Source organism: Ambystoma mexicanum, chromosome 4p, assembly GCF_040938575.1.
Source record: "Ambystoma mexicanum isolate Mex_15411 chromosome 4p, UKY_AmexF1_1, whole genome shotgun sequence".
In the NCBI taxonomy this organism is placed as follows: Eukaryota; Metazoa; Chordata; class Amphibia; order Caudata; family Ambystomatidae; genus Ambystoma; species Ambystoma mexicanum.
The window spans coordinates 107,021,969-107,039,475 of NC_090927.1; the positions used below are offsets into that span (position 1 = coordinate 107,021,969).

At 47.6% G+C, this 17,507-nt stretch overlaps 1 protein-coding gene across 3 annotated transcripts in view; it reads left to right on the forward strand.

Annotated features, from left to right (window-relative positions):
- Window positions 1–17,507, forward strand: part of GTF3C2 (general transcription factor IIIC subunit 2) — a 1,345,710-nt gene that overhangs the window by 911,681 nt on the left and 416,522 nt on the right. For all 3 annotated transcript variants that reach the window (XM_069605483.1, XM_069605484.1, XM_069605482.1), the window contains one exon: window positions 13,957–14,101. In XM_069605483.1, coding sequence (XP_069461584.1) covers window positions 13,957–14,101 — 145 coding nt within the window. The remainder of the gene's footprint in view (window positions 1–13,956; window positions 14,102–17,507) is intronic.

Consider the following 17,507-nt stretch of genomic DNA (forward strand, 5'->3'; position numbering starts at 1 on the left):
GGCAAAACCGGTAGGCTCCTCGGTAGGGCGTGTCTGTACCTCCCCAGGGGGAACATGCTGGATTTCTTGGGATTTACTGCTATGCTCGAGAGGGTAGCATATCGTTCCATCACCTCCAGGACATATTGTAGGTTTTCCTCTGGGAAGCGCAGATATAAGAGTTTCTGGTGTTTGTTAATCTGCTTAGAATCACATGCTGTGCATAGTCCGACATCCAGTTGTCACTGCGGAGTATTGCATTTTGTTTTTCATAGTCGAAAAGGGGACGTCGACAAGGCGTGTCTGTAACACAATCCCTATAGTGACATGCAGTGTACCCACAATCCTTCACGCGTCGCGGTCCCTCAGATTGTTTTTTTCTGCCCAGATATTGGTCGCCTATACGCGGAGCTCCTTGAGAGACATTGCAAAAACTTTACTTGACCTTTGGTCGCCCTTAATTATTCATTGCTTCACCCCTCCGTCGTCGTAGCTGCGAAGCTGTTCACCGCCGATCAAGATCTCCGACGGCGGTGCCTTCGATGGAAGAGGTTGTTCGGCGTTCGCCGAACACGTGGCCTGGCCTCGACAGCCAAATACAGTAGGGAGAGTGGGGTCGTGGGGCATTATTGTTTCTCTTTGAGAATGCCTTTCCCCTCGTGGTTGTTGTCACATGCGCTCTGTTCCTCAGTTATGGAGAGGACACCCTTTAGGTTTTGCCCGTGTTGTAAGGGCAAGTTTACCTGGAAAGACGAGCATAAACGGTGTAACCGTTGCTTGCCTCTCGACCACAAAGAAGACGGCTGTGCGGCCTGTCAGCTACTTAAGCCGAAGACTTTAAAAGACCATAGGGTCAAAAGGTGGGCGGCCTACACCATGTCTAGGTCTGACTCATCACCCACCGCCGCCGAAAGTGACGAGGAATGTGACAACACAACGTCCGTTTCGGAACTCGTAGACCTCACTAAGGAGCGTTCACACTCCTCCTCGTCCGGCCCCGACAAGCTCGGCTCACGCCCTGTAGTGTGGATCCCTATCTCCCCATATTGCTGTCTGAGGCAGACTGCCAATGGCTCCAACGCAAAGATATATAGCATAGGCGACCAGGGGCAACCCTGTCTAGTGCCCCTGCTGAGTTGCCATTTATCTGAGATTGTGGCACCTGTTTTTGACCCTTGCGATTGGGGAACTGTATAACATTTTGACCCACCTCAGATACCCCAGCCCCATCCCGTATTCTCTGAGTCGCTAGCAACAAAGGCCATCTCACTGAGTCAAAGGCCTTAATTGCATCCAGCGAGACAATTACTAGTTCGCCGGGGTCCTTCTCTGTTTGGTCGATAATGTGGTGAAGTCTCCTATGATTGTCAATTATGTTCCTAACAGGAACGTAGCCTTTTTGGTCAGGGTGCATCAGTCTGCCAATGACTCACTTAAACCTATTTGCCAGCACTGCTGTGAGGATTTAGCTTTTCTGATTAAGCATCGATAGGGGTCTGTATGACCCACAGTCTGTGCTTGGCTTACCTGGTTTTATGACCGGGATGATCGTCGCCTCCCACAGGGACTCCGGCAGCCTACCGCTCTCAAACGCCTCATTAAGCATGGCCAGCAGCGGGGGGAGCATCTGTTTGTATGTTTATAGTATTCGCTAGGTAACCCGTCCGACCCCAGAGCTTTGCATGTGGGCAGGTCCTGAATCACTCTCTCTAGTTCTTCTGAGGTAATTGGGGAGTCCAGGTCTGCCTGTTCCAGATAGTCTAATGTGGGCAAGCCTATGTCTTCTAATGTTTCCTGGATCTCTTGCAGCAGCATTGATTTAATGTACTCCGTGGGGTTGGATCCCTCAGTTCCTTCCGGCAATCGAACGATACAAATATTATTCCTTCGGGCACGTCCTTCCGCCTCCTCCGCCCTACTTTCCCGGTTGCCCACTTGTACTAGGGCGTGAAGTTCCGATTTATGGGCTGCGCAGTACGCTGTGTTCGGGGCCACCTCTTTTTCTAGGTTACCCGTGCGTTCTGCTAATGACCTGACATTTTGCCGGAGAAGATTCACCTCCTCTTGTACTGCCCTGACTTTGAGCTCTAGTGCCGCTTTCAATTCGTTCATGGCCAGGCCCAGTTTGGTCTCCCAAGCCACTTTCAGATCAGCAATCACAGCGAGGATCTCCTGGTCTTTGCCCATAATGTCTGTGCCCCCAGCGGGGGTTTTGTCTTTGCTCCTGGCCCGTTCTGCACCAGGCGATGTTCTGGCGTATTTGTCGAGCGTGGGTTGCTTGTCCTTTTGTTCTTAAGGGTTTGTTAGTCATCGTGGTGTGTCAGAAACCTATGGACAAGCCCCACCGCTTGTGGCCCTCTGCCTTGGAATGGGCTGTGTCCTCCCACGTAATTATGTTGGTTTATTCAATCCGCTCAAACCCCGAACCCCATCCCCAGTTGGTCTGGGTCCTCGGGCGCACTCCCCAGTGCCTATTGGGGCCCCCCAGGCATATTTGCTGGCCCAACCTGCGTCACCCATGAGCCCCGACAAATTACTGTCACTTCCCACCCGACGGTGGTGTTTGTGGAGCTTCTCACCAGGCACGCCTCACAAGCAGGCTGTGTTGAGAGTGCCCACGAGCTCCCAGTTCGGCTCCTGGAGTGGGCTGTGTCCTCCCACGTGGTTATTTGGGCTACTCAGTCCTCTCAAAACTGGAGCCCCAGCCCTTGTTGATCTAGGTACATGGGTGCACCCTCCAGTACTTCTGGAGCTCTCCAGGTGTGTGTGCTGGCCCCACGTGTGTCAATCGTGAGCTGCGCTAAATGGCTGCCACTTCCCACACAGAGGTGATGCTTGTGGGGCTTCCCGCCAGGTACGCTTCTCTGTTCCCCCACGTTCGGTTCCGACATAGGCCAGGGGATGTGACTCTGCTCTCTGCCCCTGTTACTGCTGTTTGTGGCTCCAGGTCATGTGGGGCGCTTTGTAATTCCTTGGTGGCCTCTGTAACCACCTACCTTCTGCGAGCACTACCCTTGTGTCCCCATAAGCAGCCACAGCTCGGGGCTTGATTGTCAACTTAGTTCTCTCAGAGCTGTATGTTGCCCCTGGGTGGGGCGTGTGCCGATTTAGGGTGAGCGGGTCCCGCTTAGCGTTCCTGCCCCCTGGCCGGGTTGTGTCGCCGCGGGCCCACTTCACCGATGCACCCGCAGCAACTCCTGCATATGAGGGAGTGCTCGAGCTGTCTTTGTTGCCTCGCTCTGAGGAGCGATCCGTTGTTCGGGGCGCAGGGCTCCTGTGCATCCCTAGTGCATCTGCATCCTCCACAGGCCACTTTTGCTGCTCCTTAGGAGCGTTCGTGGAGGTTGGGTCCGGCGCTGGGTTCACCTCCAGCCGGCGCAGCTGGTCTTGCACCCGCCACGGGTGCCCCGCTGCCGCCAGCCTCGGGGGCGGTCCGGAATGGAGGACTATGCCGCTGAAGGCGCTTTCCAGACTCCGGGCGCCGCGCTTCATTGCCTCAGCGGGTATCATAAGGGCAGCGGTGCTCCACCGCCGCATCTCTCTTATTCCCCGCAGTGCCGCCGCCGACTCTGCCCTACAGGCTAGGGCCTTTGTTCGGTCTTCACGGCTGCCATTTTTGGGGTCTCCACCCCAGGGGTCTTGGGCACAACGATGTCCGCAGGGCCATATCTTTCCATAGTCCAGTCTCCAGCTTCACAGGATATGTGTACGCCACCTTCATGGGCGAACACAGAGTTTTAGGACAAAAGCGCATGCTTTTGTGCACTTCTAAGCAGGATCAGGTGCCGGATCGCGGGAGCTCTCCCAGAGCTTGACTCATTACATGGCTCTCGTAGCCACGCCCCCCTCTGATGAAACCCCTTTAGGAGTTTCTGAATGCCAGATGGAAAATCACGGGCTCATGGAGCGAAAAAATCAACCTCAATCCGGCTTTCCGTCAAGCCCTACATTGGTGATCCATTCACCTTCATCTCTCCATGGAGCTCCTTTTCAGGTCCCTGCTCATCGGGCAACAGTCGCTACTAATGCCTCTCTGGAAGTTTGGGGCCCCCACACAGGCCAGCTGTACGCCAGAGGCCTCTGGCTTCCAGAGGAGAATGAGTTTTAATATCAACGTCCTAGAACTGTGGTCAATGTTCTGGGCCCTGAAGTCCTTCAAGCCTCAGCTCCATGGGAGGGTGGGCCTGTCTTCACCGAAAACACAACAATAATGCTTTACATCAGGAAGCAGGGCGCGACAGGCTCCCCCACTCTCGCTTGGTAGGCGCAGAACCTGTGGCACTGGGCCATCGCTCAGCAGATGTTCCTCGCTCTGTTTCACCTGGCAGGCTTTGACAGCACCATTGCAGACTCGCTCAGCAGGCAGCTACGGTGCTGCCACAAGTGGGAACTCCAACGGACCAGGGTATCTCTTCTCTTCAGCAAGTGGGGTTGCCTTCAGATCGACCTGTTTGCCACTTCAACCAACTCCAAATGCCAGAGGTTTGCCAACAGGTATCCTCGGGCCAAGAGTTTAGGAGATGCTTTTTCATTCCCTTGGGAGGGCCTGCTCCTGTACGTATTCCCACCAATCCCCCTGCTACTATGTGTGATTAACACACCCAGTTGATTCCGCTGGGAGATGATCGGCGTTGCTGCGGTGTGGCCCAGGCAGTTTTGCTATCCAGATCTTCTCTGTTGGTTAGTGGCTACAGCTGTCAAATGACCTCCTCTTCCAGACCTCCTCTGCAGAGAAGGTGGGTCCATCCTGCACCACGACCCTGAGTTACTGACCCTAGCGGCCGGCTTCTGTAGCCCTAGAATTCGGACACAACTCGCTCCCTTGGAATGCAAGAATATTCTAGCTGTGACCAGAGATCCATCAATGCTTCCTCTGCTATAAGCACAAGTGGAAATGCTTTACAATGTGGTGGCACTCAGAAAGGATCTCTCCACTGTGAGTCACAGTCCCGTAGCTTCAGCCTTATCTGCTCCTGCTTGCCAAGTCTGGGCTAGCTCATGCTTCTATCAAGGTGCATTTGGCCGCCATATCCCGCTATACTCCGGCTCCTGGCAAGCTCTCCTCATGGTCTCAGACTCGTGAAGTAGTTCCTCAAGGGCCTCTTCAGGACGTTCACGCTGGGGAAGGCTCCAGTTCCGGCTTGGGAGCTGAATGTAGATTTGTCAAAGCTAATGGCTCCACCTTTTGAACAAATGCATCAAGCATCTTTAAAGTTTATATCTTGGAAGACAGCCTCCCTAGTGGCTATAACCTCTGACAGTTATGTTAGGGAAATTCAAGCTCTCTCATGTAAACCTCCATTTCTGTCATTCCATCCTTCCAATGTGGTTTTGCGAACTCATCCGTTCTTTATGCCTAAAGATCCATTGGACTTGCACTTGAACAAACCTTTTGTCTTGCTGTTTATTTTCACTGGCACATCTTCACCAGCAGAGAAGGCATTGCATTCATTGGATGTTTCGCGTGCCTTAAAGTGCAATGTGGCACGCACCAAATCGTTTCGAAAGACTTGTCAGCTTTTCGTTGCTTTCGGACCAATGGGACATGGGAAGGCCCTGTCTAATGCTTTTATCTCCAGATGGCTCTCTAAATGTATCACGCACTGGCCAACAGACCGATACCATGCCAGTGGTTTTGTATGTGTATTACTGTGTAATTGGATTCATGAGCATTTTAATGCATGTAAGACCACATACTAGAGAAGGAACAAGTTACTTCCCTGTAACTCCTGTTCTCCAGCATGGGTCTTACATGGATTCACATGCCAAACCTCCCTCTTTCCCCTCTATGGCTCTTCTTTGTTCTTACTGCCAAATCTGATGATGGCCTCCAGGGGTGGAGCATAGGAGGACTAATTTAATTGGCTGGGGCAGTATGACCCAAAGTGACAGCAATAGGCTATAGAAGCGGCCAGCAGTTTTTAGCTTTAAAGCAAAACTGCTTTAATATTACAGATGATTCCCAGCCTGTCGGGGAATATTCACGAGCACATAAATCCATGTATAAACCATGCTGGAGAACAGGAGTTACAGGTAAGTAACTTCTGCCACAACCCATCCCTGCCTCCCCACTTACCTGCTGTACCGGAGATGTGTGTTGCGGTCCCTGTGCTCCTCTCGCCCGTGGCCGAAGCCATAGAAATGGTGGCGGACATCTTTTTTTTTTTCCTCTGGAGATTGGCTAGGCACAACCAATCTCCCAAAATAAAATAAACCATTCGCACCCCGGATGAACCCCGGGGTGCGAAGGCTATCACCCCCTTGTCGGGGGGATAGACATAGCTGGTAACGGCCCACAGCCCTCGTTGCACTCGGGCCTGCCTAGGCTCGGGCTGGCGGGCCATGTCTGTCCCGACACAGTTTTGATTGCCATATTAATCTCTATTGTTGATCTTCGGAACTGGCCGATAGGTCTGTTGTTCCGTGACTTTCCATTGATTTCACAAATTAATTCAAAATATCAATCATGATCTATTATCTGGGTAACCTTCCCAAAATCATAATCATGTTTTCACCCACAATTGCTGCAAAACAAAAGAGGTGATGGCTAGAAGGTTTGTAATTAATTCTAACCCCTGGCATTGCTCTGGGCAAACCTCCAGACCATCGTTCTTCGCCTGCTAAGCCATTACAAAAGGGGAAAGACCATATGCAAATCGGGCTTGGTCCCACCCCAAAAGGGTCAGTCCAGCGCGAGCTGCTTAGTCACATCCCTTCTGCACGAAACCACAAGCATCCCCAAAGTTGAGATGGCCCACAGCAATGCACAGCGTAGACTGCCCACTGTAATCTGTATAAACTGTGATTTGCCCGGCAGGTCTGTATCTCAGACTTCCATTGAGTGCAACAATGAAAAGTGCAAATGTCAATTATGATGGTGTTGTAATCTAGGGTTTCCTCTCATGAGAACTCCCACAATAATCATAGCCTCCAATCAGAATCCTGCTTCACAGGATTTGTGAGACAGACATGGTCCCAGTAATTAGACACAGACCTAAAAGATATCGTTTTACAACCTTTATTTATGCAATCAGGATGGGAGTTATACCTATCTAACCCTAACTTTAAGAGGGGAAGACCCTCAACTGATGAAACGAAGGTCAGTCTGTGCCTAAAGGTCCAAAAAGAATAGCTGTCTGTGTCACAACCTGTCCTATCCCTATGTCTATGTGCTAAGTAATTGCTGGGTTTACCAAATTAACAAGTGTCCAAAAATAACAGTTCTTCACAAGGCTTGAAGATCAACTCTTTCCTGAGTTCAAGTCACTCGGGAGCTCCTTGAGCACAAAACACAACCTTCTTGTAAACTTAGGCTGGGGTTCCCATCCCCACCGTAAGGCTCTCTCCTAGGTTCAAAACATTTAGGAAACTTCACTGATCTTCGAATAGTTTGCAGTTCTTTAAACTCAAAGCACAATACCTTCTTGTGGCTCTCGTGGTCTGGGTGCTATTGCTGGACCGCTCGGTCCACCCACTACAGGTGGCACCACCCGAGGCTAGGGCCTCTTGTTGCCCTCTCCTGGTACGCTTTCCTGTTCACTGGTTTCCTGGACTACAAGTCCCACAATGCTTCCTTGTCTTGCACAAGCTCTTTGCCCCCTTCTGTTTAATCCCTCTGACTTAAGGGATACCTTGCTCTGCGTGCGGACGCTTTCCTTTTTACTTTCTTTGGGTTTTATAGAGTTCTTGGTCTTAATGATTGTCGATTGCTTTCGACCGCATTGCTTCCCAGCATTTTATGCTGTTTACGTATGACAATAGCAAGCAGCTTTCTTTTCCTCTTCTTTTGCTCGCGCGGGATACACGTGTCTCACATGCACACGTGATCGCTTTTACAATAATATTGGATATTTCTTGAAGACTTTTGACACAGTGCCGGTAACCTCTCTTGGCATCTGACCACTTCTACGTTCTCTCACTCTTCCATTGTATTGGCTGAGCCATACGTTTAGCTTTGCTACAATGTTTCACAGTTTGATTCAAAACTCACTTACGGCTACTCTAGCCAGCGTTTCGCAACAGCAGCTTAGCTGCGAGAGTTGGGGAGTTCCTAAGCTTGCTTCTTAGTTCATGATGCGGCTTCCCAGCTGTACAAGAGACGCTTTCTGCCCCTGAGACACCCACAGGCAGCTGCCCTGTCGCGGGTGAACGAGCACAGCTCACTTTTGGGATTGCAAGGTCTGAGGTCTCCACACTCTGCCTCAGCACCTTATTGCTTTGCAGACCTTGCAGGGTGCTCCAGCTCCTCGCCAATCCTCGGGAGGATAGCTCAGGGGCAACGTGCTTGCCTTGGAAGCTAGACGACACGGCACACCACAGGTTCGATCCCCGGGTCCGCACTTAGAAACCTCTGGGTATTAAGCATGTTATAAATAACCTATCATCATCATCATATCGATCCTTCTTCCAGTCTGTCCTGGACTTGAAAGCTCTCTATGTCCTGCACCACAGCTTCCCCTTCTCTCTCACCTTCTTCTCCTGATCTCTGGCTCTCCTAGTCCACTCTGCTCCCTGGCAAACTGGATTGGGACTGAGAAGGGATCCCCTGCTGGACTGAAGCATGCATCCTCCCTACTGCTCTCCCAACTCCTTCTGCCTGAGCCCTCTCAGCAGCCTCCTTTTATACTGGGCTGGTGTCAATTGGCTGCATGTGTTTGGTTTGGTCAGGGCTGGGTCTGCCTGACCTTCAATCTTCCACTTAGCAAGAATTGCCTGTCCTTTAGCCTTAAACAGAGAGTCAAGTGGAGTCGGGTGTGAATAGTCATTGGTATGTAAGTGCCTGACCCTGACTGAATATTGGTAGGAAAACTTGATGTTCGTGCGTGGCAGTCTTCCTTCTGTTTCTTGAGGTCTTTCCAGCAGGTAATCCTCACTACTCTCTATTGCCTCTTCTTCCCAGTAATGGTCAGAAATGGGGAGAGGGGGAGATGGGGTGTGCTTCGAAATACTGCATTAAGGCTGAGTGAGAGTGGGTTGGTATACCCTTGGAAAAGGGGGAATACCATGTCTCGCCCTTCGGTATTCTCCTCCCAATCCCTCGTGCCCCTCCACTCAGATGATCCTTCCTCCCTTGTCCACCCCCCATGGTCGGGATCCAAAAGCGATGCCCCTTCCCTGGGCACATGAATAGAGGATCCCGGGAGAATTGGTGACAGAACACCATCAGGTTTCTCACAGATTACAATTTGAGAATCAGTGTTTTTATTTCTATGTGCAGTTGAATTTCCAAAATAATTCATGCTTTAAATCATATGAACAACTGCAGCAGCAGTATGCACTTCTTGTGTGAACTTATTTGCTTTGTGAACATATTTCTAATGATTGAAACAGAAAACATTTTGAAACTAATAAACAATCTAACACAATGTCTAAATATGTCCTGCACATCTGTACAACTCAGGTTTGGTAATGTATTGAAAACAAAAAGAAAGATTAAAATTGTGAAGAATAGTGCAATAGGGCATTTTTGCGGGTACAAAGCAGCGCACCACTCATGTTTATAAACTGCAGCGCAGAGCACTGTGTAAATGATGCATTCAAAACAGTGTATTATTCATTAAAGCCTATGACAAATTCATTTTTAACTAAATTTTTCCATTAGCAACACATGTCCCTATGCGTTTGTTGCAACATGTTAGACCAAGTCAAATAATGTTTGTGTCATAGGTTCAGACTCATAACTTGCTTTAGTTTGTCAGGTGTTCAATCCAAGACGTCCCACTATGGAGCTGAGGCGGAGTAGCTAGGAGGCACTTTAGTTTCTCTTCCAGGACAACGAGGGAACAGTCACCCTGACCCCCAGATCCCCCTTTTGTCTCCAACCTTTAGGCACTTGGTCCAGAAGTATGTTACCAGGTTTACAACAGTTGCAGATAAGTTCAGCTAGGACTACCAGTAAAACAAAAGCAGACTTGGTAAATAAAGGACCCAGCAAAGGATTCCACTAGCTCAGGACAGGTCTTCAGGCGAGTTCAGGAACAGATCTGAGGACTGGACAGGGCCTCCCACTGACATAAACATTCACTCAACGGCTGGCCTATGCCATCCACAAATCACACTATAGACAACACACATGTTTGGAAGCCCAGCCAATCATTCCTGGCCAGAATAAAGGACAAACACAGGTTCTCCCGCACAAGTTGTAAATTGGTATTTCTGTATGACTTTTATACCAGTTTGCACTTGTATAAAAATAAACCAAGGGTGCCTTTGCAGAAAGAGGATGAGCCTACATCTGGTAAATGGCCATTTTAGCAATGGCATGTGCTCCAGAGACAAATCAGGGACGGAATACATGATGGACCACTATAGCTGCCATATAGGTGCATTGGGCTACTAATACGGTAATAATGGCTACACACCTGATGTAGACAAAACAAAACTATAGTTGCCTAATCCTTAATACATTTTGTGAGTGATACTCACTCTAGGACATAAATAGGGTGCCTACAAATGGTTTCACTCCATAATTTTGCGGCAACAAATTGTAAGGCGAAAATGCTAAGTTTTTTACTGCGCATTTCAACTTAATTATGTGGGGGGGCTGGGTTAGGGTTATAAATAATGAATGCGGAGTATGAGGGGGCTGCAAGGGGTCTTCCCCCGCATACAATTGCGTGTAAGTGTGCCAAAAGAAAGGACATATTGAGTATTTTATTCTCTCAAAAAATCACATAGATCCCCTAAAAATGGGGATGTGCTTCATAAAGAATTGCCAATACGAATTGTCTCATAAAACCTTATGAACACATTCACCATTAGGAGAATAGAATTGCATATGAATCAATTGTATGTGCAATACAGATGAGTAGTCGGATACAAGGAAACGTAGGTAGAACTCGCCAGAACCAACACAAGAACAGCTTCCCTCAACCTTAATAATCCCAACCCTGAGATAGTATGTGGCCTTGTGCCCAAAAATTCACAAGTTCCAAAATATAGCTTCTTTGGGTAAGTTTATGTAGAAAGGCTGCAGTGGACTGTGGTGTTGCTTATAGAAAGTTTGCAAAGTTAGATCATTATTCGGTAAAGTTCAGGTGACTACTCAACGCAATCCCACGCAGGGACCATTAACCCAGGTACCACCACCAGAGAACAGATAACAGGGGGTGATAAACAAGTATGTTATTTTACCCAACTTATTACACCCCGCACCCCCCTGACTTTTCTTTCAGAGACTACTGTAGGTGTTCCTGAATCAGTTGGGGACACAATCTTGTGAGCTTGTTCTGTGGAGGAAGGCTCAATGGTTGTGGGTGCAGAGGTCACTTTCGGCACCATGATTTACTGTCAGTCGGCCGCAGTGCACAGAAATCTGTTCCAGACAGCTTGCAGTTTAAGACCCAAAACAATGAAAGATACCCTATGTGGTGCAGATCCCCCTCAGGGCACATCACGGCATTCAAGAAGTGTTCCTTCGAAGGTCATGACTGTAAAGTGGTGACAGGCGATCATCCAATGATGTAGCTTCCCTTGAAGTGAGACGCCTGAAAATGCAGGAGCAGGCGATTCGTAACATAAACTGAACATCTGCAAAGTTCCAAGGCTCTACTCGGAATGAGAATGGCTGCAGCGAGGTAGCCCAGGAGAGAGCTGGTCAATGCGGTGGTTAGTCCAAGGACACTTCCGAAGGCATCTGTCCTCTAGCAGGGGTCGAGACTGGTTGTTAACACCGGTGTTGGGGTTGAAACACTAATGAGGGTCTTCTTGAGATAGACAGAAGAGCAGGTCCTCACTGGTTTAATCACTGGAGTTGATGCTGGTTAGATGTAGGTGTCGGCCTTGGGTCGTCGGCGGTCTCATCTTTGTAGAAGTCTGGTCTCCAATGGTGATCTGAGGAACAGTTGCAGTAGTCCTCTTTTCATCCAAGATTCGGGCTGGGAGCAAGCCTACCAATGGTCAGGACCTGCACTATTCAAACAGCCAGAGGTTGTCCATTCGTAGACAACCACTGGTCACCATATTTCCCCATAGTTTCAGGAGCCAGAGTTGGGACTAGGCAGTCTCGGGCCCCTCCTCTGGCTCACACGCACAAAGCCCCTTAACTTGTGAAAGCCTCAGTTTTCCATGGGAAGGGGATTTTCATATAAGGCATTTCCTGATATGAGAATGCAGGAAGAAGGCCAAAGAAAAATATAACCATCCCTGGCTGTGCCTCACATCCAGATCCCACCCCGCTAGGGCTGGAGCCCCTCCTCGACGAAGCTGCAGGAGCAGCTGTACTTCCTGACCTCAATGAGACCACTGCAGGATCAGCTAGACTTCATTTGGAGCCGCACACAAGCCTGCATCCCAGAAAACCAGCTGACTGCAAACTTCGTCCTCTGCACACATGAAGAGGCCTACCTGGCTTGAGTCTGGGGTCCCCCTTACCAAGCCGCTATTACCCACGTGGAGCCGCTGCTCCGTGATTCCCTTTGCCTGCCTTACATCGGCCCCCAAGATGGCCTTCGATCCTTTACCAGCTTTTGTTTATTCCAGGTTGCTAGGCAACCATACCCAAGCATGCTCATAGGCCGCGAGGAAAGCCGGATTGCAAGACGGCCCCTCGCCTAAGACCCCAAGCTCAAGGCCATCCCTGTCTGTGCCTCTCGGGACCAAACGTGCCATTGGGCCAGACTCCCTGCCCGTATGTCCTGCTGACTAAGTGGATCACCGCTACGACTACTATATTCGTGAGTACCTTCATTGACTACAAAACATTGTGTTGGCCCTCCAGCATGCATCCCCTATGCAAGATCTATGCTGCACTCCCCATTAACGTGTAAGGGCGGAAAAAAAACTACTTGTCCTTTACCCCGCTTGCTCGTAAAATTATCTGTGCAAACTGCATCCCTCAAACTGGTAGTAATTATATCTGCAAACTGCGTCTTTTAAACTGTGATTATTTGTACGTTTAAAGGGCATCCTCCAAGCGTATTTATTGGCATATGGAAACCGCTTCCTCTATACTGTTAACTGAATAGACAAACTGCATTCTGCAAACTGTTTTTAACAACCGCTGCCCACTCCCTGCTGCTTGCTAGCACCCTATTGCGATTATTGTGACTTTGGCACCCTGATGTTGCACCTTATCCTCGTTATCATGTGGTACTTCCCCATACCTGCTATTCGAAACCCATCTTTGATTGCCACATGCATCCCAGAATTCTGGCTTTACTAGAAAGAGACAAGCATATCAAAAAGACAGAGAAGCAGAGGAGAGTTAAGAAAAATCTTTCCTATCGCATCTGACTAGTATCCATTAGATGACCTGGCTTTTTAAATTTAGATCTTAGTTTGTGCACAAATCGGAGTGCCACCTTTATTTTCCTCCAAGAGGGCCCTTTTTGATTTATCACAAGGATACATTTGTACACGGCACAGTTCCCTTTTACCAGATATGTTTACCAAATTGTCTGTCAGATTTGTATCTCTATTAGGATATCATTCTGCCTGAGTAATACGTTTTACAATCTGCTTCTTCATCTGAACCACCCAAGCTGAATCTTGATATGTCAAGAGCATTGAAATCTTAAATAGAACAAATTAAACGTTTCAGAGCATAACAATGTAACAATGTGCCTAAAGCTGCCATTGCCAGATGAATTGCATCTTGCATAGCAAAGAAACATTTGAAGGATCACAATTACCTAGATATGTGCCCACTGTCTTAGATGAGCAAAATCTTGTAGTGCCACACTGAGTTTCGGTTTTGGGTCAATGGGTAGGAGGCAGGGCTACTGCGCAGAGGGATGTGCACATGCGGGCCCATTGTTCTGAAATTTCAAACTGATCCCGCTGCAGACTGAAGTCTATCTCTATTCCAACTGGTTGTGAAGGAGGGATGGCAAGGTTTAAGAGAATCTGAATCACCAGAAAACAAGTATTTTAGTATGTCGGGATCTGAGTCGGACATCTCAAGATCCCTTATTCATGCATCTTTTGCAAACTCTCAAGTAGCTTAACCAAGTAACATTCTTCTCTCTGTTTCCAAAGGCACTGTGGCCATGTGGGACTTGACCACAAAGTCTTTACTGCAGCGAGTGCGATATGCAGACGGCCTTATCAAGCTGTACCCGTTCAATTGCTTCTCTGCCCATGACCATGCTGTGAGATCCATTGAGTGGTGCAAAGCTAACAGGTAAGCTGCTTTAGCATTTCATGTACCCAAGTGAGTAAACAGATTGCTGGGTGTAATGGGGACACTTTTGCTGGACAGAGTTCCAGTTTGAAGAGTGACCTTGAATAGTAAAGGATGTTTTAGAAGAATATAATGGGGTCTCTGATTAAGAATAGCATGGTTTCGTTTGTGTGTGTTTTTTATTTAATCTTCTGATTATTCCTATCAGCCGTAAGCTTTGCACAAAGTCAAAATAGGCCTAAACCTGTCTTGCAAACACATGGTTGTTTGCAATTGGGGCATTGTCAACTTGAAGTGTTCCACTCTGTTTTTATACTGATATTTTATACTGCTTGTGAGGCGGTAATGACTCCTTCAGGCTGCAACGTGGCACTGCATGTTAATGCACCCCTACTATAATTGGTTAATTGCTTTCTGAAATTTACTCCCAAGTATTCAACTCCAGTGTTCCTAGAGAAAGAGACTGGTTTGGTTATGAGAAACACATGTAAGGTCTTCACTGAAAGATTTGCTATTGCTTAGACCTCTTCCAGCCTTTTGCCATGTAGTGTGGACTTGTATAGTGTTTACTGATGTTCTTAAGGGAGAAAGAGGATGTGTGGAAAATGTTTTTTCACTGCCATTGAGACAATGAAGAATACATTCAGAGATGGATAACAAATTTGAAATGGCTTTACTGAGACTGACGTAGAATGAAACAAGACAGGCTTTTAATGTTGCACATTCATGATTACTGAAACCTAAAAATCTGTAGGTGGCGGAGGCAGTATTTGCATGTTGCAGTTGTAAAGGGTACCAAGTGCCCCCCCTAATGCCCCTGCAGAGTCAAAGCTAATTTACTTCAGTGAAAATTTGGAAACATGTACAAGGTTGTTTGTTCGGAACTCCATTTCCTATTCCTTTTGTTTAACATTGGAATCCTCATAGTATTTTTAATGACTGGTCTTGTTTTCTACCCAGTAAGGCTTAAGGCAGATCCCCACTGGAGAATAACTTTTTGTTTTGTGGGTGGTGTTTAGTTATTTACCGACCATCGCCTGCCCATGACTATGCTAATTCCTACGGCCTTTCCCATCCACTTCCTGCCACTCACTGCAAAAAACACATCTTCCTGGGATCTCATTGAGCTAGTTCTAGAATAACTTTTTGTTTTGTGGGTGGTGTTTAGTTATTTACCGACCATCGCCTGCCCATGACTATGCTAATTCCTACGGCCTTTCCCATCCACTTCCTGCCACTCACTGCAAAAAACACATCTTCCTGGGATCTCATTGAGCTAGTTCTACCAAGCCTTACCATCAAATGTTATGCTCAAAGTGCCTGCCAGTGTTTTTTCAAAACAGTCTTCTGAGAGTTAATGACTTAATTGGAGCCGTAAACCCGCTACAGCCGTAATAGAAATGTCTTAACCAGGTCTGCCTTCTGCCACTCGATTTTATAAGCACTATGCGTGTCCTTCACTAAAGTCCTGTTAAAACGAGCATTGACAAAGCCAACAGTTTTGGTTTGGTTATAGGTATTAGGCATTTACCAGGCACTGCTATTATATGCACCGGTATTCGCACCATTTTGGAGCTGCTACCATCGATGGGCAGTTTATACCACTATGGCAGTGTCTGGCAAATGCCTTTCCCATGCTTGCACAAAACTGTTGGTATTGCCATTGCTTAAGTATGCTGCCTTCGTTAGCCTGTGAGGCTTGCAAGTGATAGGTGCAACAAAATTGCTCCACTTTGTCCATGGGTGAGTTTTTCCTTTCCAGATTGTGTCAGTGGTAACCGGCTGGCGGCATTTGTATACTGCAAAAGGAGGCAACCAGCTATTTTCTTTTTCTTCAAATTATTTGTATTGCAATTTTGTGCATCAATAAACCAATAGCATAAATCATTCTGTGCCCCCCTCCCTTTTCCCCCTCCCAGTGACAGAAGCTATGTACAGTTCTACCACTTCTGTTTTCCCCTTGCGGCCAGCCCTCCTCACCCCTAAACAAGATCCAGAATACGCAGATTATGAGAGCACCAGTGTGTCATATAGTCACTTTGAAGGTAGTCCAAGACCATTCCCCAGTCATGTCTAAATCGCGCTGCCTCCCCTTGAATTCTATAGGTGACGCACTCCATCACCACGATTTTCCAAAGCCATTCTACCCCTGTCAGTGGTTGCTTCTACTTCCACCTCTTTGTTAAGACCAACCAGGCCACCAATAGCATCATTGATGATTTGATTTTTGATTTTTTTACATTTATAAAGTGCACCAAACGAAATGAACCGTACATCGGCGCAGATGACACAACTAAAGGTAGATAAAAAAATAGAGAAAGATCCCAGATAAAATAGGACCATCTACCTAAAAGGAAAGTCTTCAGTGCCTGGCGAAATTGAAGAAGTGAGCTCATAGTTCTTAATGATAGCGGCAGAGAATTCCACAACCTGGGACCAAAGACGGCGAATCTTCTGTCACCTCTGGTTATAAAAACCGAGTGAGGGATAGTAAGGAGATGTCTGTCACAAGATCGCAGTTGTCTCATAGGTTCATATGGCTGTATTAGCTCTTGTAAATACAGCGGAGCAATACCATTAACACATTTATAGACAATACAAGCTGTCTTGAATTTGATACGATCATCGACTGACGGCCAATGCAGCTTCCGGTCAAAAGGTGAAACATGATCAGTTTTCCTCAACCTAAATATTAGTCTGATGGCCGCATTTTGTGTCCGCTGAAGCCGCTGAAGCTGTTAGGAATACCCAACAATTGACTATTGCAATAGTCTAAGTGTGCACTAGTTAAAGCTCCTACCACAGATGCATGATCTTTGGTTGGTATATAGGGGAGTGCTTGACATAGCATTTGGAGGACAAAATGTACTGCTTTAGTCTTGGCTCCCACCTGAGCTTCACTGCCCAGGTCTTCTTGCCACATACAACCCAGATTTTTTACTTTGGATACAAATTTAAGACTCTTGCCCAAGAGTAATGGAATAGGCAGCTTCTTGGCTACTGACAACCAGTTTTTAGGTCCAAATAGAATGAATTCATTTTAGCAGCATTGAGTTGCAAATAATGCTTGGACATCCAGCTGCCTATTTCTTCCAGGCAAAGCCCCAGTTTGTTAAACGCCTCCTGAAATTTGCTGATTCGTATGAGGATCTGGGTGTCATCGGCATATGAATGAAAATTCAGTCCATAGTGTCTCAGAATTTCAAGTAATGGCCGAATATACAAATTGAACAACAGTGGGGACAGGGAGGATCCCTGTGGAACCCCACAGTTCAAGCAAATAAGGTCCGACAGGAACTCCCCCATTCTCACCCGCTGTTGACAGTTGGTCTGAAAGGACCTAAACCATGTCAATGCTAATTTAGATACTCTTCCTACCTCCTGTAGTTGTTCTAGGAGGATTTGA